The sequence below is a fragment of the Ursus americanus genome, chromosome 7 (assembly GCF_024610735.1).
Source record: "Ursus americanus isolate L20-20 chromosome 7, mUrsAme1.1.p, whole genome shotgun sequence".
Lineage (NCBI taxonomy): Eukaryota > Metazoa > Chordata > Mammalia > Carnivora > Ursidae > Ursus > Ursus americanus.
In genome coordinates, this window is record NC_142133.1 from 24,052,923 (window position 1) to 24,075,613 (window position 22,691).

Below are 22,691 nucleotides of genomic sequence, written 5' to 3' on the forward strand. Positions count from 1 at the left end.
TTTTAGAGTTTTTTTTTTTTTTTTTTGAATTAAAGCTCCTTGCCATCTCTTCTGTGACTCTGCAGATCTCAATCTGAGCCATTATTGGGCACAAGAAATGAAGAATGAGTGAATAAATATTACCTTCTGGTTTCCCTGGCTGGGAACACCGGGACACTTACAGATTGGCTTACACTTAACGGAGTTGAGAATAGTATCTCTTTTGATGATATTTTATTTTCACCACTTGATGTTTGGCCTTATGTAATGATTTTAATGAGAACCAGCATATACTTTGGATGCCCTGGTCATATGTCTCTTTCTACTTTTGGCCTACTTACCATCCCCAGTGATCTTTTCAGTTGCTATTTTAACATATTTGAGCTTTACTGTAGCTTTAGAAATAAAAGTGATTCAGGATTTTCAGGATGAATTTATTTTGCTCAAATATGAGTAACTGGGTAATGAGAATAAAAGAAAATAATGAGAATTATTTGGAGTTTAACTTACCAAAATATGAACCATCACAGAAATGGAGTTTCACTTCTTGACTCGGGCCATGCTAGCACTCTAGAGGTGTGCTCTAGTTACTTGACAAGTAGTTGAGTGGCTTCTAATTACCCAATGTATAGACACACAAGTCGAGCACTGACACAACTATTCTTGAGATGATTAAGGAAGAGCCACAGTCTCACACCTAGGTTTTGACCATCCAATAATATACTAAGTTTATTGAGCAACTACTATGTGCAGATAGGGTACTAGTCATCACAATTACAAAGCTAATAAAGGTCAAGTACAGTGACCCCAAGGAGCTCAAAGATACATGAACTCTTACTGTAAAATGTGATAGGGCTTAAAATTGAGCTATGAACCAGATTCTTATCAGTTCACCTTAAGGTGAGTGATCAGACTAATTATACTCATCTGTTAAACAATGAAAGTAGAGTTCACATGATCATTACTTATGCATCAGCAAAGCCAGGATTGAAGCACGTTTTTAAGATACCTATTCTGGGATCAGAGAGGCAGAATATGAATATGAATGAACAGTAACCAGAATCAAGAGCGTGACATCCTGGATCACACTGGTATGGTATCAAGAAAAGCATGAGATCCAGAAAAGTATCACTGAACCCAAACTCAAACGGAAGAAAGTTAGAACAGGAAACAGACTGTTCTCTTGACAACTGTATTTATCTGGAGCCCTATCGTATTTCGTTTATAGCATGACTCATAATATTCCAAAGTGAATTGTCAGTAATTCTCAACAAATTCTTTAGGAGACTTTGTAAAATTCCAAGTTTCAAAATCCTTGGGTTAGGATTCTAGATGCAGAATTGAACTAACCGTTACACTGCGGCCACAGTTATGTGCCTTGAATGGAGAAAGTCCGATGAGCACAGAGCTGATGTTCAGCTGTCGACCCTGGTTCATCTGTATCAGTTATTAACATTAAAACACTTTTATTCTGATTGCCCCCAGACCCTGGGCTGTTCCAGACAACTGGATCCTGCCCAGGATCTCTTTGCAGCCCGGGAACTAAGCAGTGGGTACAGAGAACAGAAGGAGATCTCTAGGACCCCAACACAAAAATTATGGAGCATAAATTATTATTGAGACCATCACCAGTTAGTGTCTTAACAGGTATTCCCGTGTAGTAGGAGCTCATAGTAGCGAGTGTGAATAATCTCTTAAATGACAGCATTTAGTAGAGTCCAAACAGGTAGCCGGAGCTCAGTGGCCGAGCACGCTGAGGACTCAGACGCGCCCTCAGGAAGTCTTCCACCTGTGGAGGAGGCAAAGCTGTAACCAGAGTACAGCCCTTAGCCACCTGTGAAGGAGACGGCAGTCGCCGGTCAGGTAGGGATCTCTCTGATTGCCCTCTGCACGTCACGCGATGCACTCATCTGCCCCGGGATGTTGTTTCCCGGGTCAGGGCTCTCAGTTCTAGTTGCTGACAATTGTATTCTTTCCTAGTGTGACTGCTTAAAATTGAGTGCAGAATCTCTACCTGCCATATTGCTAAGGCAGCTTTATTTCCTTTCATCATTTCCACAAAGCACCTTCTGCCAGTTTTACTCTGTGGGATTGGTGTCTCGATTCGTAAGGTGCTTGCAGCATGCTCTCTCCTCCGAGAGCTCTTTGTTCTTTGGGCCGCTGCCCTGTGCTGCCCGCTTGTATTCTGTTTTTGCTAGCGTTGTTAACAAGAGGTTGTTTGGGGTATTTTTCATTCTTTCTCTTCTGTTAGAAAGAGTAATTTCCTATTTGGGGTGGGAAGATAGATGTCTTTATACTTAGACCACTTGAGGGTGGAAGCCGAGAGAGTTTCCTTTAAAATCCTCACAAGCTCCCAATCATGGGGGCGACTTGGCCTCATCTGCAAAATCTACGAAGCTGTCAGCAGAAATTTGGCTTTGCCGTTTTCCAATATGGTTCTCTTTCTCTAGATCGGAGTTTCTCGGCTTGAGCACTGTTGACCTTTGGGGCTGGATAATTCTTTGTTGTGGGGCCGTCCTGTGCACGGTCAGGCCTTCAGCGGTGCACTTGGCTTCAACCCATAAATGCCCGCATTTTTGCCAGATGTCCCCATTGGAGGGCCAGCTCACCCCAGGTTGAGAACTACTCTCAATAACAAACATGTGAAAGTAGGTTGACAAATAAATTATAAAATGTGTCGATAAGCAAAGCAAACACATTCATGACAAGGACAACAAAGAGCTGCAGAGCGCTGAATGTGGGCCAGCCGCTGTGTGAAGAGCTCTTCTCATGTAAGTAGCCTCATCAAGGGAGGTACCATTGTACCAGAATTACCCACACTTTATAGATGGGGAAGCTGAGGCTCAGGGAGGTCACGCACCTGCTAGCTGTCGGATCAAGAATCTGAGCCCAGGCAGTGTGAGCCCTAGAGTCAATGACTTGAACTTACCGTGCTGCTCTGTACACAAAAAGTTATGGGATTGGATATCTACCTCGCGTAGCACGGGAAATTACTTAATATTTTAAATCAGTATTGAATAGATTCCTTTAGTTCAATTAAATTTTAAAAATGCACTTTTCTTTGAATATACTCAACTAAATATCATGTATGAGAGCAAAACAGCGGGTCTCTTAGCATTTCTAAGCTCATTCACAGAATCTTTTGGAAAAGATTTGTCAGGGTGACCTCTAAAGCTTCTGTTTGTGGGCTAGTGCAACTTTGTAGTTTGTCAGAATGAAGACTGGTCAAACTGAACAAAAGATTATTTTCCTGATGAAATTAAGCAAAGCATCTGCCTTTGACCCATAGTAAGGAAAGAAAATTCATCCTCCTTCCTAAACTAGGTATGCGGTCTGATGCACTGTATGATAGTTTGACCTAGCTTCAGATCTTATTAAAAATTGAACATCTTTAACTAACAGGAAACCACTTTAGCCGATCAATCTTTAGCTTTCCGTAGTTGGCTTCCTATAATAGATAAGAGGGCTGGGCTCCAAGGTTTGTTACAAATGCATTACATCTGATTTATATCTAAGTGGGAAGCCTGCATTTTATATGATAAAATATAAAAACATTTTTGTGTTAAAGACTTTTTTAATATGTACTTCTATAAGGCCAAGGAATGGAAACTCCTAGAATGTTAATTAAAATTATAATAAAACCATAAAATAGCAAGAAGACAACTTAATTACAATAGCTTCATCTTGTTGGTTCTCTTAAAATTCCTATTATGAATTATAATTTTATTCAACGAGACCATAAGTAATATATTTTATCGTTCAGATGATCTTTTAAGTGGAGCCATTCAAGTGGCTCCTTTTGTTCCCTTAATTCTGAGGAGAAGTCTGTTATTGTAAGGACAATACTAGAAAATATCTCAAGTCTCAACTTTCTTGGCTAAACATCTTCCAGATATCACGTAGTAAAAGGCACAATAGTACCAATACATTTTCTCTTCAGTGATAGTAAGGGATATTTTTGTCTTGATCTAGGGTGTTTGCTCACAGCATTAGATTTCATGATCTCTATAATGAGTACTTACCACATAGTAAGTAAACTGTAATTTACCTCCCACGCGGTCTTGACGTAGAGCAGTACTTAGCTATTAGCGTTTAGAGTGGGTCCTCCTGATACATAAATTAATTTATGGTTTACGTACCTGAATATAAAGTGGCTGTTGAGTACACAGATTTCTAGGAGAATAGTAGGGTCATTCAGGCATTCTTTACAAATTTGGAATTTGGGGAAACTGCAGAAAATAAAACTAAGCAAAATAGAACTCCTCAGAAAATAGAAAGTGACTTTTTTAAGGTTTGTTCTCCCAGTTGGCCAGAATCTGGGTTCCCCCACTTCAAGCTCTGAAGTTGCCAGAAACAATTCCTCCTACAGAGTGAGGATTATTATGTTTTATGAAGTAGCCTTCAGAAAATAGCACGATTGACAACTGTAGAGCTAGCAGAGAGCTAAGCTTTCATTAGTACATAAATACCATTCAATTTACTCGGTCAAAATGATGACCAGTCCAGAATACATTTTTCCATGACCTGGAGTGTTTTATAAAGTTGCCAACATGAGTAGAAAGTCAGTCATCCTGATTCTAAGAGTATCTTTCCCTTTAAAAATGGTTATACCATCAAGTAGTTTATTCTTCCGTAAAAATCTGACCCACGTAAAAAGAACCCTTTACAACATGCTGAGAGGCACAACTATTATTTCATGTTGTATCTACTTGACAAAAGTGGGGGGATATTGTAGCTAAAAGGCTGCTCCTTCCAGCAGGCTTCTAAATAGCTATAGATGTTACGTTAGATTTCATGGTTATGATGATGAGCTTGTTGCAATGGAGCAGCACTGAGATTCAATCTCACTACACATTAAGGAAGAACGAAAGTAGGAATCCCTATATGTCTTACTCAGTCATTGAATCTGAAAATGTAAGATCGAGAGATGTGTTAAGTCGTGCAGGGAACCAAATCTGGAAGATAGGACTCATTTGTTTAAAAAAAAAAATGAAACTGTGGTACTTTCTAATGATCATCTCAGAAATAGAACTACGCAAATTGGGGTGAGAGGTGGATTTTAAGCCATAAACCATACTATAAATTATTGGATGGAATTCTTTTAATGGGAAGAAATTAGACACTGACGCATGAGATGATCACTGAAAGAGCCATGTTCAAATCCATGTTGCTCACAATGGAAAAAATCAAAATAGTTCAAATACATAATTTTTTCTGTTCTATGTGAGGAATACGTGTGGCTGACTTATTTAATAGGTAACTGCTTCTACTGATTCCCTAGATTCAGAAGAAAGATTTGTGAGTACCAACTGCTGGTCATCATTACCGTTACTTTTTTTCATTGTTCAGCCTCTAAACATTGTGGAAGAGTGAAAATTAGACCAGTGCTATTCACAGCACAGCACACGCTTCTAGGAAGAGAGATCAGTGGGAAGTGAAAAATTATGTTGTCATTTTTCAGCCTCCTAAAATTAAATATTCAGACACTGGAATTTGGGGACTATTTGGTGAATTTTCAATATTTAAAAAGAGATCTTAATCCTTAGGACTTAGCAGTCTTAGATAAGGGTCTTAGTGGAAGTTGTCAGGAAGAGGAAATTATGTTCAAGTGAATTCATTTTGCGTCTGATAATTTTAATAGAATTATGCTGGTTAGTCATAGAAAAAAATGAAAATTAGGGGAAAATTTTTTACTTATCTGCTATCTCTAGTTCTAACCAGTGTAGAAATTTGGAGGTTAACTGATTAATAGAAATTTTACTAATGATGTAATAATTAATTTAATGCAGTGATGACCTCTCAGCTCATTACACACTCTTCCGTGTGCACAAACGTTGCTGAGAATTTGATAGTGTCAGTTTTTTTTTAAGTATTCCTGAATAGATCTACCCACCTTGTGTTTAACAAAAGAACGTAGTACTCCCAATTGCATTTTGAATAATTTCTGTTAAGTTCTGAAGTTACACAGTTTTAAGTACTAAGAAGACTTAATTCTCTGTTTCTCGCAAGTAACACCAACAAAACAAAGTTGTTCAAGTAGCTTCAGTTTTTTGCTGAAATTTTGGCATTATCATCTACCTCTTTTTGATAGCTTAAAAATTAGTCAAAAGCTTTTTTTTTTTTTTAAATCAGTATTAGCTCTAATAGGACTTTGTTTTTAATTTTTTCCCTAATTCGAGGTGCATGTTATAGCTTGCCATTGTGGTCATTGTGGTTCATTTCATTAAGCTTCTTGTTCTATCTGCTTTCTTGAGACTTGGGAAAGAGTATTTTTCTGAGTGATTGTACTATATTGTTCCAAATATAAGGCCACCCAGAATAGAAGGCAACCTCCAACTAGAAACAGCTCAAATATGGAGAAAGGCTGGGGGCCCAGAGCCCGGCGGGTCTTGCAGTGGTGGCAAGGGTGCCGAGGAATAGGACGATGCCTGCCCACTCTCCCGGTGAGTGAAGACCAGTCAGCTGCTGCATTTGCTTGTGCATACAGATGGCTTCTGTTGCTGGAGGAAAAGTTACAGTGGGGGGAGAGAGCAAATCTGTACACATGAAAGAAAGTTGCTGTGTGTGTCTGAATCTGGGGAGGGGAGCTGGGAGTAGAGTCTTTGATCTCCTAAATGGTCAGCATCAGTATTTTGTTTTGTTTTCCTGAACTTGGGGATGAAAGTCGAGTAACCCTAAGCACTGGAGAAAAGCAAAGGTACCCTGCACCTTTCATGAAAAGTTTAAAAGGCCTGTGGCCATGAAAATGAATTGTCTGTCGACCAGCCCAGAAAGTTGTTCCCTGCCCTTTAATAGGAATCGCTGACCCAAGACGTGGTGCGTACACTATGCGATCATGTGTTGTTTGAAAACAAGCAACCCTCAGGCTGGGAGTCTTATTTCCAATTTTATTAAGATTTTCTTCTTTTTAAATTCCCTGTCTCCGGAGCCAGCCAAGTTACAATTTTAAACAACTAGGCTTACTGTTATTGTAATAAATTCCAAGGGACTGTTTAAAATCAGTTGTTTCACTAGCATTTCACTCAGCATATTTTCAAAATAGTCCCGTGAAAATGTATTCGTCAGCTGAGAGTAGGTATTGATTGAACCTACATAATTCTCCAAATATCGTTCACAAAGATATATAGCCTTTTATTTTAGAGTAATTACATGGGATGTGATAGAATGAAGTGCTAGATTGTGTTATAATCTAGAAAACAACAGAGCACCCATTGGTGTACAACTTCACCAGGCATTTGCTTACCTTTGCAAGTTTACAAAAACCACATAAAATATGAACCTTGATCTTTCTAGTGATGACTAGTCCTTGGCCTACCAAGCGGACTTGAAGTAGAACTTTAATCCCTGAATAAGTTTCCCCACTGTGCAGTTCCTACTTTAGCCATTGTTATTATTAAAGAAATAAAAGAGTGTTTAAGGGAAGAACAGGACTGTCCTTAAGTTTAAACAATGCCAACTGGCTCAAAGGATTTGGTTTAGGGAAACCAGTTATCATTGATTTTAGAAATTCTTTTAAATCAAAATGCCCTGAAAGATCGGAGGCCCCATGCCCAAGCAAAAGCATGCCAGGATTGAGATGCCTACCATTTTGCCAGTTCTGGGAAGGGGACATTTGAAACAGAAGGGCTGCGCAGCAGAAGGTTGGAAAGGAAGAGCTGGAAGGGGGGATAGCCAAGGATTATGGCCTGCCCGGTGAGGTTACCAGTCAGAGGGCAAACTGCTCTACATTGGTCCTAAATAAGAAGTTTGAAGTGACCTCTGCATCACCTCAAAGGCCTTTTCAAAACCATTCATCAGGGTGGTAACAGCAGGGAAAGGAAATAGAAGGGGACCACAGCTATTCAGAGAAGAGCTTCCTTTAGAACTCCTTCATTTCGGAAACGTTTCATCTTTACAGAGGAAGAGGATGTCCAAAATTTGGTGTTGACGTTGGGGGCAATGGTAGGCCCTTTCACCACCTTTAAACTTACTAATAAGTTCCCTTCTATTATTTGTTCGGGCACTATTATGTCTGATTTGATCTGAATTACAAATGCAGAAAACCAAAGACATTTTTCCCCCAGAAGGCGCTGGGGCTATTATAATTGGCTTTCCTATGTCATCACCTGCTATTAACATAATCATTCACAGCAATGGAGGACAGAGCTGGAGAGGTCCCCCAAATGTCCTGTCCAACAGCTTCCTCTCCCTGGTGACTAGTAGGGGTGGGGGCAGGACCTGATTTGGTTGTATTATTCTTTGAGCAAGGAAAAGAACATGGCTCCAGTTGGCTTGTGAGGTGGCAAGGATAGCCTTCAAGGACGTAGGAAGAAAGGACAGTGACAAGGGAAGGGGGAAGATACTCCAAACTGCAAAAAGGATAATCTTTGTAAAAACCAGTGGGAAATGTCAATTTCTCTATGAGTAGTATGGTCTGCATAAAACCCATACTTACACTGTTGCTGCTCTCGGATTCTCCCTCCCATCCCTAAAATGGACAACACAGAAGCTCTGCTGTAGGTGCTAGAAAATAAATGTCCCTAATCGCCGTGTGTCTTCCCTTTATGAAGCCACACATGAGGTACCTTCAGTGGCTCCTTCTCGGGGTATTAGAGTCATAAAATCAAGGTAAATGGAGCAGTTATTAATCTGAGATGCAAGAAAAAAATATCGGTAGATTTGTTGATGGACCGAAATTAAAATCTCTCACGCACTTCGAGTATCATGATCTCCATAAAAACAGGTTTGGGAAATTCTCATTTGGCTGCTTTTCTAGGAGGGAACATAACTGAAGTTTCACTTTTCCCCACTTCCTGCGTGGGTGACCATGACTCTCCTAGGCCGAGTTAATCAGGCCCAAGTGCTGGTTTTTCAGCAACGAGGTAAAGAGTCACCAAAGTACAAATATGTAATTTGCGGCCATAGTTTATTTTTTAAAAAAACCAAAAAACAATGCTTTCTTAAAGAAAATGCTGAGTTTGGTTAAATCTCTTTGGAAATGCTCTGCTATAGGTCTTTGCCTCCAAAGACACACCGTTTCTCCAATGCACGAACGTGATGTGTGCGTATTTGCTGAGACATATGGAATATAGCGTTTGTCTTGCTGACTGAGCATGTTTAATTCAGCTGCTGAGAGACTCACAAATTCCCTACGCTTGAGTATCTTTAAGTTTTAAAAATCATTCTTGAAATGTTCTTAATGGGCATTCCTGAGGGGGCATGGTTCTCTGTGGCAAATCAGAAATGACATCTGGACATGCATGGAGGTGGCTCTTGGTTAAGTGTTCTTGCTGGTCAAGCAGCAAGTGTATTCCAATTAACAGGTTGAGAGCATCTTAGGACAGGCTAGAAAAAAACTTCACCAAGCGGCTGATTCTCATTTGGCAGTGAAATTGAATACTGAATGACATCTATGCAGTTATAAACGACTTTTGTTTTAATAACAAAGTTGTTGATTTTCTACTAAGGGTTCTTTTAGGTTGTCATCAGGGGCTGATGGGAGTAACAGTCCACCCACCTCTCCAGCTAGCTTCAGTGGACATACCACACCTTCTCAGCAGCCTGAACCCGTGGTACATTCTCTTAAGGTAACCAACTGTGTCCCACCGTTTATCCAGAACTTCAGTTGTGTTGTGGCTTGTTCGCTATAGTCTGGTAGTCCTCACAGTCTTGTTTTAACTGTAGATACTTTAATTTTTGAAGTATAATTTTTTTTTTTGAAATGACGAGTTCAAGTACTTCTGGTTGAATCTCTAGCTTTATCATTTCGTTTTGAGTGATGTGATTCATATCAGTCTGCATCGAGGCTGAAGTCTGTGCATGTATATATCCATGTGTGTAAACTCTCGTTCTGGGTACTTGTGCAGTGTCTGTAGCATGCGTGTCTGCAAAACGGAGTCAAGCGTTGGCCAAAATAAGGAAGGATACCCGATTTTTCTTTCTTCCTGCAATTGAACTACATGGTGCAACCAACTGAAAGAAAATCTTGAACTAAAAACCTCCTCTGTCCCCCATTAAATTAGGTCTTCAACCTCTAATTAATGCTCTTTCATAGGGGATTAGAAAGTAGAGGGTCTTATTCATAAAGCTAGTTTTATTTTTGGCTCTTACTTCAGATCCTCCAAGGAATTCAGAAAAGATTTAGCTGAAATGTATAAGTAAAATTAATAATATAAATATGAGCTATGAGAAGAAACTGACGCAGGCAGTAACACTCACCTTAAAAATTAGGACAGTTTATCAATTCCAAGTACGCATCACCGTCCTTCACATTATCTGTAATTCCTAACACGTAGCCTTGATCAAACCGTTCTGAGCCATCAAGTAGGGAGCGTGCTCCAGCCCCGCGCTCGCTGTAGGAGTTTCACAGCTTTACTAAAACGCTTCTGGTTTCGGAATGATTTATCAGCAGCCTGAAGATGCACTCTTTTGGAGTGGGCCACACTTTCTTTGGCACGCATAAAGCAAGTAAGCAGATAAGAAATTCAAAATATGTATTGGATTTGGTTTTAGCAGGAGATTGCGCTCCCTTGTATTTTGCTGTAACTTCCATGAAATGCGCTGCTCCTCCCGAGCATATACTGATCGCAGGTGAGGGAAGGTAGCCGAACCGTGCCGCTGGCCAGCGCAATCCTGTCCCGGTTGGAATGCCTCAGCCAGTGAGCGACCGAGCGGAATTTGTGCAGGGAGGCACACGAGAATGAGGGGCGCCCCCGGCTCCGGTGGGCGCCCGCTTATCGACTGACCAGCACCTTGCTCTCTGCGGCAGCATTTCGATGCGGCTAAGCAGGAGCCCCATGCTAAGCGTGCTGTTACTTGAGCACGACCCAGACGCTGCTATCTGCAAAGCATCTTAGAACGAAAAAGTGAGCCGCTTCAAACCTGTAGTGTTAGCGTCCGCACTTGCTCCAGCAACACACGGCTCTAATTTTTTCAGGTTGAAAACGGTTTCCACCTGTTGCCTTGTTAAATGGCAAGTGTAGTTTGAATCAGATCAGCATAGTGGGTAGCTCTGCAACCTTTCCCAAATTTTTCACTGCACCTGTGCTCCTAGGGCCTAAAAGGAAGGGAAGAGCAAGGAGGAGCTCTTCAATTTTCTCTGCATTCGTTCTCTAGTTTTCATATAAAATGTTTATCTCAAGAAAGCTATAATAGAGCACATTAAGTGTCCTCACTCGGCAGGTGGGTGGTACCGAGCGACTGAAGCATCCTTATTGCATACGGGGAGGCTCTCGAATACAGAATATGATTGCTTCCCTGACTCAACTGTGTCATGAAGCAGAAATATGTGCCTGTGGGAAATGCATCGTAGAGATAGCACAATGTAAAAGGAGAAACATAGCCACTCAATGCGTTTTGTTTTTCAGAACCCACAGATCCTAGAGTTGATTTATAGCATAAAATTTTTCTGTTGTGAAAGAATTAGAACAATGGCTCAGTTTCTCACCTGAGAGATCCGCCCTGCCCTGCCCCGCCCCGCCCCCAAATCTCTAGGCTTTAAGAAAGACCTCTGTGGTGGTGGTTTGGGAGGAAAGCGTTGTAATTCAGTGTGAGAAATTAGCCCCCTTATACTAACACCACATTTATCTTGCTTTAAAATTCATGCTATTAATTGGAGCTTCACTTCATTTGGTAGAAATTAACTGATTTGAAGTACACTTCTCTGAGGTGCATTAGAAATTGTAGGCAAATGAGCTTGTTCCAGGAGTTAAGTTTTCTATGCATCTTCACTGAGCACAGTCAGGATTTCCTCGGAGTAGATGGAGAATGCGAACGGACTCTGAAGTAGTAGTAAGAACGGCTAGCCGTTTTGAGTTAACAAGGGAGTAGTTTGTGAATCAGATATTTCAGGATTGAACTCCAGTAACTACCCATGTAGACGATCTATGAACTTCACCTGAAGGTCCCACTTCATGCTTAAGTCGTAAATTTTGGCTCAAGTGTTCACTGGTGCCCGTTCGCAGGTGTGACCGTCAGCATTGACCACGATGACAACGGAACCAAGCGGTTTAGCAATGTCACAGTTCAGGGGGGATTCTTAGAGGAGCTTTTAGGAAATGCATTATTTTGGGGGTTTTGTTTTCTTGGGTCTTTTTTGCTATATTAGTGCTTTGGCTTATATGCGGATATGGAGAAAAATAACACTCAAAACCAAAGTTTTCTCCCTTTTTGACCTATAGAAAGTATGGCATGAAAACTTCATAGATTTGAAGAAATATTATTTTGAATCCATTTAGAGATAACATAGAGAAGTGGAATCCTAGGCCTCTAAAATTGCTTAAAAGCATCCCCTCCCAACACTGTCTTTGCTCTAAAGTGTTGCTCAAATATTTTCACTGTAAGGAGCCAGTTTTTCTCTTTGATATTATCTAAAAACCATTTTCATAGTCCTTTTCTAGGCCCTGGGAACATGTCCAGGCAAGAACTGTGACGTCAGTAGTGTTCATGTTCGCTCGAGTTCTTTTGTACGTATTCCTGGGTTCTGACCAGTTTCACCTGTCAGTATCATCTCTTTCAGTCCTCTTTTCTATAGGCCATGTCTACATATCATTTGGATTATTTGGCACATCATTAATTATATTGCTCACCTTTACAATGGAGCAAGAGTTACTTTCTCCAAATGGTTGCTATCGTCACATTCTCTTAATGACCCAATTAACTAAATTCATTAATGTCTACAATAATTAGATGCATTCAGTCGACTATTAGTGATGCAATAGATTGCTTTTCAGGGCCATTCGAAAATCAAGTAGAATTGATCCCTTTTAGGTTGCAGAATAATCAACTATTTTAAAAGATTTTGCCATATATTAATCCACTCTGATATGCAGACACGGAGAAAACCAAAGGTTTTACAAAGTGGAGCTCCTTGATGGTTTAATTCATAACTAACAAGTTTTTTTCCATGTGAAATTTGCTTTTCTTTTTCAACAAATCCAGGTCTTGGATGTTCAGGAAACTGTAGATCGTCAACAGGGTAAAGAGTATGAAAATGACCTTAGTGAGACAGAAAAAGCTATAGTCAGAGAAATGTGCAATGTAAGTTTAATGTGCTTTATTGTGTATTATGTGTCGAAAGCCCTATTGTAGCTTAGTTACCACTTTATGAATATCTACTTTTTTAAAATGCTGGCCAAATGCTTTTATATTTTTATATGAAAATAAAACCTATTCCCCTGGTTTTTATCTTTAGCATATTTTATTGCAGTTTTATTAACAGTCATAAAATATTCAGGTAAGCGATAATCAGCCAAGTCTGGATTCCAGAATGATCCATGAACATTTTTAAATAATTTATTGTCTAAAATATTGTGCTAGTTTTGAGAAATGGGTTTCTGTTTCATACTTTCAAGCAGTACCTAAAAATCAGTATTTAAAAGCCTGTGATAAAACACAGCCTTCTTCAGACTTCTTTATAACCATACTTGGGGGGAAAATCATGTGATATGGGCATTTCATGTCATGCAAAGTAGTATCTTTACCTTTCAGTAGTGGATTAAAGCTCAGAAAAGTTTAAATATGAACATGAGAGATAGACACATAGAAATCAGAACACAGTAAAAAAAAAAAATGACATGCTATTTTCATGATGCATACCAATAATGTGATTTGGATTTTATTAATCTCTGGCTAAATTTTGAGTAATATGCATGGGTATATCATTTAATCAAAATATAATTGGTGAAGTTTGGTAAGAAGCTAAATAGAATATTGTAGAGGAATACATTTGTTAAAAGCAAAAAAACCATATTAAGCACTGATTTTAATTGGCTCTGTATTGTACTTTTATCCTCATATTCTTTATCAAAATTGCTCAGTAATACCTTTAAGCTATTAAGACCAGATATTCTCATTATCTACTTCCTTGAGGTGTTCTTGAAATCCAGTAAATGTTTTAGGTCCCACAGGCATTTTATATGTGGTGGGGCCACAGTTTTAGTCTCCTGCTTCTTTTGTTGTTAGCCGTTTTCCTTTTGAAACTCCAAGTTATTTTTCTTTGTTTTCATCAGGTCATTCGTTCTAGAAGTCATAATTTCCGCAGTGCACCACTCTTCACACCTGTAGCTTTTCAGCCTGGCCTTAGTTTTCAATTTGAATATTTCCTTCAGATCAAAAAGTTAAGCCAAATGCCTTAAAAACAGCCTGTTGCTTCTCATCTGTTTACTACAGAATGAGAAATAAAGTTCAGACATTAGGAATTGTAGAAGTGACCCCAGCTATCATTCCACAGGTTCTCCAAGAGTAGTACAACTGGATCCTTTGTAATTCAGAGGGTGGGTTTCACCCCAGCCACTGCGCAGGTGGAGAGGAAGCTCTGGGTATGATCCCCACATCTGCATTTTATGTTTGCAGAAGTTTAAAATCCCCAAATAAAGTTGCTCCCTCGAATTGTTCTCTAATGAAAAGTCAGGACTACACCCAGCTGTCCTCTGAGTACCAGCAGTCACCACTTTCCAAGTGGGATAAATCTGAGGACTTCCATTTACTTTTCCCAAGCATGAAAAGCAATATATCTTCCACAAAGGACCCTCTCCATTTTTCATAATGAGTGAAGTTCTGTAAAAACAAACGCCAGGTTTGCTTGTTTTCTTGCCTTTTTGTTCTGGATATAAGACTTCTGTGACTAAGGAATGAATTTTCTAATGTCCAGAAGAAATGTACTAATGGACTGGGTCTTGATTAGTTCATGGTGATCTTTGTGTTGGACTATATTTCCACAAATGCTTCAGAAGACCATATGCAGTGGTGTGTTTTTCCCTGCAGGATATTACCAGGAAGCCAAAAGCTTGCCCTCCTTGTTTGCCTTTAGGGCTTCTGTTTCTGTCTTTGATTCCCAAAATTTGACCAAAAAACTGCAAGCCAACCCAAATCTGATATATCACTCTTACATTTGGAAACTCTTTAAATCCACACTTTTAAAGTATTTTTGTCACCATTATAAATTACATGAACATCCAACACACATAATGCATACTGGAGAATAAAGAGAAAAACAGATTGTGAGAAATTTTCATAGATAAGTAATTTCTTAGAAACTAGCTAAGGTTATTAAACCTAGTAGAGGAACTATGTGCTTTTATAATGTCACAAAAATGGAAAGTTTTCTCATAAAGTGAGATCACTTCAAAGACTCCGGCTTTAGGATAAGAAGTTTTGCCTCTGTTCGGTGTTCCTCCTGGAGGTCAGTTGTCAACATCTCTACAAGGAAGTGACTGTTAGCCTCATGTCGATTAGTAAGAGGTGCTTTTATTCTCCTCCCAAACTGTGCCACAAAAATAGATTTAGTGTTTCTTACAATGCAGTACCTTTATCTTTTTGTTTTTTTTTTAAAGATTTTATTTATTTATTTGACAGAGACAGAGACAGCCAGCAAGAGAGGGAACACAAGCAGGGGGAGTGGGAGAGGAAGAAGCAGGCTCGATCCCATAACGCCAGGATCATGCCCTGAGCTGAAGGCAGATGCTTAACCGCTGTGCCACCCAGGCACCCCCCTTTATCTTTTTGTAGTAATGGTATTTTTTTAGGTCTGTTTGGCTCTTGTAAATTCCCTGAGGACAGCTGGAATACTTGACTGGTTGACTCAGACACCCACCTGTTGTTTCTTTTCGTTAACAAGTCACTACTCTGTGTCTACCTTAGTATCACTGGCTCATTTCAGAGTTCTGCCGCCTTGGACTCTCCTTTCACCACATAGTCGTTTCAGGGTTAAGGGCCATGGTATTCTACATTGAGTACTGGGAGAGTGCTTGCAGTTTGGAGTTGTAACCATCTAATGCTTTGTGTCTGTGCTTCCGGAGGTATTTGGCTTAGAAGCAGAGGACAGATTCAGACATTCAAAGCATTTGGTCAGCTGTATGTCTACATACCATGTAAGGGTTAGCAAGGGCAAGTCCATATCATCCCTTGGCTTCCTGATTCAGTGTTTGCACCTTTCCACTATTTATTAAGAAATGAGACTTTGCCTAACTCCCTTGTGGGAACCTTGAGCCCTCCCTTGCTGGATCATTCCTTTCTTATTATTTAAAGACCATAAGTACAACCCTCTTCAAATAGGACTGGTAAATTCTACCACATAGTGGTGTCCACTAAAAGACAGACTAATGGTTTCATTGCCTTAGAAATCAAAGTAGACAGAACCCTATATTCTTATGTATAACAATGACTGGTATTGGGTCTCCCTAGAGTATCTGCTCTATTTAAAATAAATGCAAAAACGAAAAAAAAATATCAGTCATGAACGAACTGGTTTTGTGTTCATGTTAGAGCTATGTAAATTTTTAGGGAATAAATCAATCTGAAAATAATCTTTATAATGAATCACCCTAAGGATGGTAATGACTGTTAATTGGGGGAAGGCGGGTGCATTTTCCAATTAGCATTAGCATATTGGTATATCATTGGTGAATTCCGTGGTTTTACTTTCTATTCTTAATCTCATCTCTTGCTATTGTCCCTCTAAAATGACCCAATTTTTGACATATATCTGTTGATTCTTGAATGGATTCTTAATATTTTTCCTGCATTTGGATGCTCTCTGCTTTGATAACCTGAGAGATTGTACTGTTTGGTAGCTAAGATTTATGACTGAAGCTCCTCCCCCACTCTGTAGGAAAAGCCAGGGAAATTTACTAATGGCCCTAAGGCTAGTAGCTCAGGGCTTAAATAGCTCAAGAACTCCTTCATTTTCCTTAGTGGAGTCAACATTTTGGAATCCGTGGTTCAAGATGTAGGATATAGAAACCAGGATGATTTTGCTCATGTGTTCTTAATTCTGGCTATACATAATTGGGAGCTTAAAAAAAAACAACGGAGGACCATGCTTCCCCTCTACCAGTGCAGTCAATCTGAGTGGCTGTATACTGTACTTGAAGAAGCTTACACGGTAACTCCCAGAGTTGAGGACCACTCATGTAACTAGAGTAAGCTGGCACATCATTCTTGAATTTTGACCCTGATTGCTGACAAAGCATAGTAGTTCCCTCTACTGAGCAGCTCTTGTGACTTTAGAGACTTCATCACATTTCACTGTTTGAGCTCATTCATGGAGATACTTTGTCTTGTCTTCACATTCCTCTTTGCCCTTTCATAGATACCCCTTTAAAAACCAAGGATCTCTTTGTGGATGGAGCAGTTAAGATGCTTATTTAATTATTTATTTTACCTGTTTTAAGGTTGTGTGGAGGAAACTTGGAGATGCTGCAGGTTCCTGTCCTGGAATTAGGCAACATTTGTCTGGAAACCAGTACAAAGGACCAATGTGAGAGGCACTCTTTCGAACAAGAGATCACCACTGCCAGAGAGAGAGAAAAGAAGGAAAAAGTGGGTTTCCACAAACCTGGACTCATTGAATAACCTAGAGTGATTGTACATTGCACATATTTTCCCTCTAAAACCTTTAGTATTACTCACACTCTATTTCATGTCTCTCATTTCCATGTCCACAACAGTTCATCGCAAGTCAATTTCAAATAGCTTTGAAAATCACCATTTGGGTACCAATATTTTCATTAGAACTAAAATGTTTTTGACTCCTCAGATCTAAGATTGTAACTGGGAAATCTGCACGATTGAAGAATCCAGTAGGGCCGCAGGGTGTTTGATAGAGTTGACTCATTGCACAGAATGGTGGGACTTTCCTACCATGCTGTGTTGAGGAACAGGTGTCCTCCAGCTTTCCAAGTTTGAGAGTTGGGCATCCATTTCTTGTATTTTAGTCAACAAATTACAAATTCCTGGTGCCTAATGAATTTGGATGTAAGATAAGATTAGGTTTCTGGGATTTTGTTTTGACTTTTGAGGTGCTAAAAATATCACATAAATTCTCTTTACCAGCTAGAAGGGTAACAAGACTTTGTAGAGTGCTTATCAGAGCATACCATTTATTTCAAACGATCAAGATCAATATGGCTTTTCTTTTAATCTTGCTATATTCATGAAGACACATCTTGGGGACGTACCAACTTCCATATTCATTCAATGTATCCATTGATGTTAATATTAATTCCAATTAAAGAACAAGCAAACGTAATTTTTCTAAGTGTTTCCAGCTGTGAGATGTCAATTTCTACAATTTAGTTTCTAGATCCGCTGTTATATTTAATAAACTTTATGTAAACTTTAAAATATTGCACTGCATTTATGAAAAAAGCTTTCTTTGCCTACAGCAGCTAACGTTTTATGAAACTGACGCATGTCCTTCATTATTGAGGCTAAAAGCTCTTGTTCAGATTGCTTGAGGTTTGAAAAAGAGGTGTGCTAGCTTTGCTTAGTTTCTTATTTTTGGTATATATATATACACATAATATTAGACTGTATTAGAAATGCTATGATAGGTATTTTGTGTTTTTTTCCAAATGCAATGATAGTTTCTTGTATGAATGTGCAAGAGGCCTGTGACAGAATGCTAAGTTTTTATTGTAGTTTAAGATTATAAAAGTAGGAATGCAACAATTCCCAGTTTTTAGATTTCTTCTAAATTACTCAGATTGGATTCATAACAGATATTCATTGTTGCTGTTGTTTTTTAAATAGACTCATTACAGTGTATTAATTGTCATTGGTGAAGGAATGTGAAGGAATTTCGTTATACTTTTTAAAATGTTGCTGTGATGAAAAAACAGCCTGTTTTCAGAAAATAGTTATGAATTAATTTACTATAGAATTATCTCCCTAATTATTGTAATTGGGTTACCAGTTAAGCTTATCTTTCTTTTGAAATGTTATATTATTAGTCTGTAAAAGAAAATCGCTTGCTCTATTTACACCTTCTCTTGTAGAAAAGCTTTCATCCTTAAATTGTTGTATTCCTACACTCTGAAGACATTTAAAACAAGTTTTTGTGCCTGCAGTAGGCACTGCAGAAGCTAATACAAGGAACACTGGTCTTTTGACAAAATACTTGTGTAAATTTTGATACTGTATTAAAACTATTTTTTTAAAGTTCTGCATAAAATTGAGTATCAAATATATGTGTTCATCTTAGCAATGGTAATAAATTATTTAATCTCAGTGTTTTTTTCCTTCAAAATGTTTTTCCTACGTTGAGTAGATTTCTAATACTAAGTATCACAATGTTTCTGTACGATGGTGTTACTGGTGGTAATACAGATGATTCATTATCTTAAATATAGAAGGAATCTTTCAAAATATGCTCATAAGGGATTTAATATTCAGGTTACTCAATTCATACCATTCTGTTATAAATTCTAAATTTAGAATAGTCTTTAAGAATATTTAAAAATCAGTGTTATAAAATCTTTCACTTGTTATAATTCATGTAGATTTAATTCAATTATTGTTGTTTTAAACAGTCAATAGGAAATATACTAAGGGGAAATACTGCAGAGTGGAAAACTGGGCCTCTATACTTCAACATATATGACCAAGACAAATTGGAAAATGCACACATACACATGCCCAGAGAACACACCTGCTTCTGGGAAACCATGAAGAAGATGGGAATAACGCTTCCTACACTGAGCATTAGCCCAAACTTTGACAGACAGTCCAGGGCCTGAATCTTGCTAGTGCCTACTGTTTATCATAAAAATGTATGGCATCATTCTCTTCTGTGATCAGTCTATGATCTCCTTTTCTCCAGAAAAAGGTTAATTTATACATCTTGGCAGAATATTTTTACCAGCCTTGAAGCTGACAGACTGACGATCATAATCTAAGCTTTACAAATGAAGGCCTTTTAAGTTTCCAGCGCATGCTCAAGGCACAACAGAAAACTCAGATCTGATGTGACATCCAGTGATACATCATGGAATGTGAGCGTGTCATGCATCGCACTGGCTGGAGCCAACAAAGTCGGCTTTACTGAGTACAGCACCGAATAAACGCTCTTCGGCTGAGCAAAGCAGACTTCGGGCCAGCAAGTTCAGCACTGGACTCTATAATCAGCTCTGTGGGTTCGAACAACTTACCCGTGCTTAGCCTCTGTGTCCTGACACACTGAAAGGAGAGAACATCTAGCTCACTGACTTGCTTTGAGGTTCTTTAGAGTCTGCACAGTTCCAAAGTTCATGGTCTTGGCGGTCCACAAGGAATAATGACAAGTCTCCCAAGACGTAGGAGCCTAGACCCAGGAGCTGTGGCAGTGTTCTACCATTAGGCTGGGAGAGGGAACCACGTCAACATGAAAGGTCTATGACCCACATAAGAGATTCTAGCTGCACAGTTCGCACTTTCAAGCTCCGTTTTCTGTAGATCAGCCTATGTAGCCGCAGGCCTTATCCTGGCCAATTACAGTTGGTAATGGTGGAAATGGAGAGAAAAAAGGGGTAATAGTCTGATTCTCAAAGGAATGATATGTTTGAAAAACAAAATTTCCACAACTATTTAATTCTGTAATTTTCATATCACTGAAAACATTTAATAAAGACATTCACTTTAAAATGGTAGAGTATCTGCATTAGCTCCCTCCTCTTGCCCTAAACTCTAAAAATGGTGGAAGAGCTATTTAATTTATAATCCCACTAGAACATAAATAGTATACTGTGTGAACCAGCAATTAAGATAAATTCTTAAAAAATGGAAGACAAACAGTATCTGGTTGAAACAATGGGTTCATTATTCAAAGTACGGGATGGAGGGTATCGTTGACAACAGAATGGCTGCAAGGGTGCTCCAAATTAGGCAGAGTTTGAACGTGCACTGCATGGGCTTCTGGGGCAACTGACAGTAGCTAGGAATTTTGACTCCTGCATATCATCTCTCCCTCCTTGGGTCAGACAGAGAACAAAAGGTAATTTCTCCTAGGCCAGAGTAGAGAGTAAGGATACTTGAATTGGAGGCACAGGGCCAAGTCTTCTGTTTGTGAAACACCCAGAGGAAAAAGGACCCTCTGTGCCCAGATCATTAGGTGCTAAAGTTTGTCCCACCACCCCCCTTACGCTTAGGGTCAGGTATCTCCCAAACCCAGCATCCCAACAGGTTTCTTCAAGCAAGTTGTATGGTAAACACAGCACGTTAATGAGGAAATATCTGTACTAAGATGGGTAGACAACCAAATATCACCCAACATTGGCGGGAAGCCATGACTATGAATTAAAAGCACACAACTTAATGAATATATACCAAGGAAAAGAATTAAAATGAAGAGAATTTCAGAAGTATGACCAGTATTCTCAAGAGAATAAATATTGTTTTCACTATAAAGAATTAATTTCACATCTTGATAATAAAATCTTAGTGTGAAAAACTCAATACATTGGCCATATAGAAGAAAGGACACTGCTGAGAGCAAGTTTGCAGGCTTGAAGCTGAGAAATTTTGCCAGAATTTAGTGGAAAATTTTTAAAAGTCTGAGGGTTAAGAGAATTGGTTACTATTGTTCCCATACTGCTTTCCCTTACTTCCTCTACCATTTTCCTTCATTCTTCCATCGTTCTCTATGTAGTTGTTAATTGCCCTAAGTTTTAATGTCAAAGGCTATCTCAAAACCACTTGGAAGTAATGATAAAACACACGAGAAGTATAGTCTCATTTCAGTGAGATTTAAGGATGTCCCTTTAGAACACAAGGTCCTCTCATTTTTACAATAGGATTTTTCATGCCTAAGTTATAATTCCATCTGGTCTCGTTACCAAGAAGAATTTCCCGTTCCCATCCTAGGACTCTTAGTGTTCTAGATCCTGTTCTGAAGTCATAGCATACAATATACAACATCATAATGTCCATGGCAACAGATTCACATGCTAATCAGGAATGCAATTTATAGAAGCAGAAAGTGTCTGAAATTGGCCTTTGATTCTGTGGATTCATTGCTGGATTAGGGCCAAGCTGTATGAGCTTACCATGGCATTTCAGATAGGCATTAAAAAAAAAATCTGTTTTCCCTTTGTAGTCATCTAGGTTAGGTAGGAATGGGTTTCTGACAGACCAAGTAACAGTCTCCAGGATATTCTTTTCTTTTTTTTTTTTTTTTTAACCATCACCATTCCCCAGGCTCAGTCTAGCCCTTGCATTAAAAAAGTGAACTCATTGATTGGTTACCCAGGATTCATTTTTCTTTTCCTAGGAGAGCCTTCCTTTGCTTTAGAAAAACACCCCTCCTCTACACTGTTCAAGTGAATCCAGAGAAGCAATTTCCAGTTCCAGAGCTAAATCTTGATTAATGCTTAGACTCAAAGCTGGCCTTGGTAATCTCATCCTACATGTTAATAATTGGCTCAAGAAGCCAGTCTTAAGCCAATCAGCACATGGTCCTATGCAGCAATAAGACCTAATGACGCTCATTTAAATTTGAACTCTTGGAAGAAGTTTTATTGGATGGGAAGGGGAGAGGTTTTTTTCCCTGTCTAGTGTTGGATGTGCTAAGAGTTTTCTGTTGCCTATAGTCATGTTGGCCGTCATTAGAAAAGTTATCCTGAGGAGAAAGCATACAGGAAAAGGTAGAGCCAAGAGAATAGTGGAGAAAGGTGGCTGAAACACCAATTATACCTTGTCTGGAGTCCACTCTAATTCTGGACTCTCAGTTAGATTCGGTTTTTTCTTATTGTTTTAAACTAGTTCGATTTAGGATTCTGTTAGACTGCCCAAAATCTGATTCAATAAAATTGTACACTGCATATGTCCATGACTTTCCTATATGGTCTCCTAATACGGCAGATTGGAGGCTACGACAATAGCTTAGTTTTATTGAAATAAACAGTGTGTCTAAACAAGTGATTCCTTTAACTACTGTCACACACAAAAAAGAGGTTCCATACTCTCTTTATGTGATAGAA

At 39.0% G+C, this 22,691-nt stretch overlaps 1 protein-coding gene across 3 annotated transcripts in view; it reads left to right on the forward strand.

Moving 5' to 3' along the window:
* Window positions 1–18,966, forward strand: part of CCDC85A (coiled-coil domain containing 85A) — a 641,780-nt gene extending 622,814 nt beyond the window's left edge. For 2 of the 3 annotated variants that reach the window (XM_045788017.2, XM_045788016.2), the window contains one exon: window positions 17,130–18,966. In XM_045788017.2, the coding sequence (XP_045643973.1) occupies window positions 17,130–17,179 (50 nt within the window). In that variant the 3' untranslated portion in view covers window positions 17,180–18,966. Of the gene's footprint in view, window positions 1–6,287; window positions 6,423–9,425; window positions 9,546–12,897; window positions 12,997–17,129 lie in introns of all 3 variants that reach the window. The other variant, XM_087863416.1, reaches the window with a different exon arrangement.
* The last annotated feature ends 3,725 nt before the right edge of the window (window positions 18,967–22,691 follow it).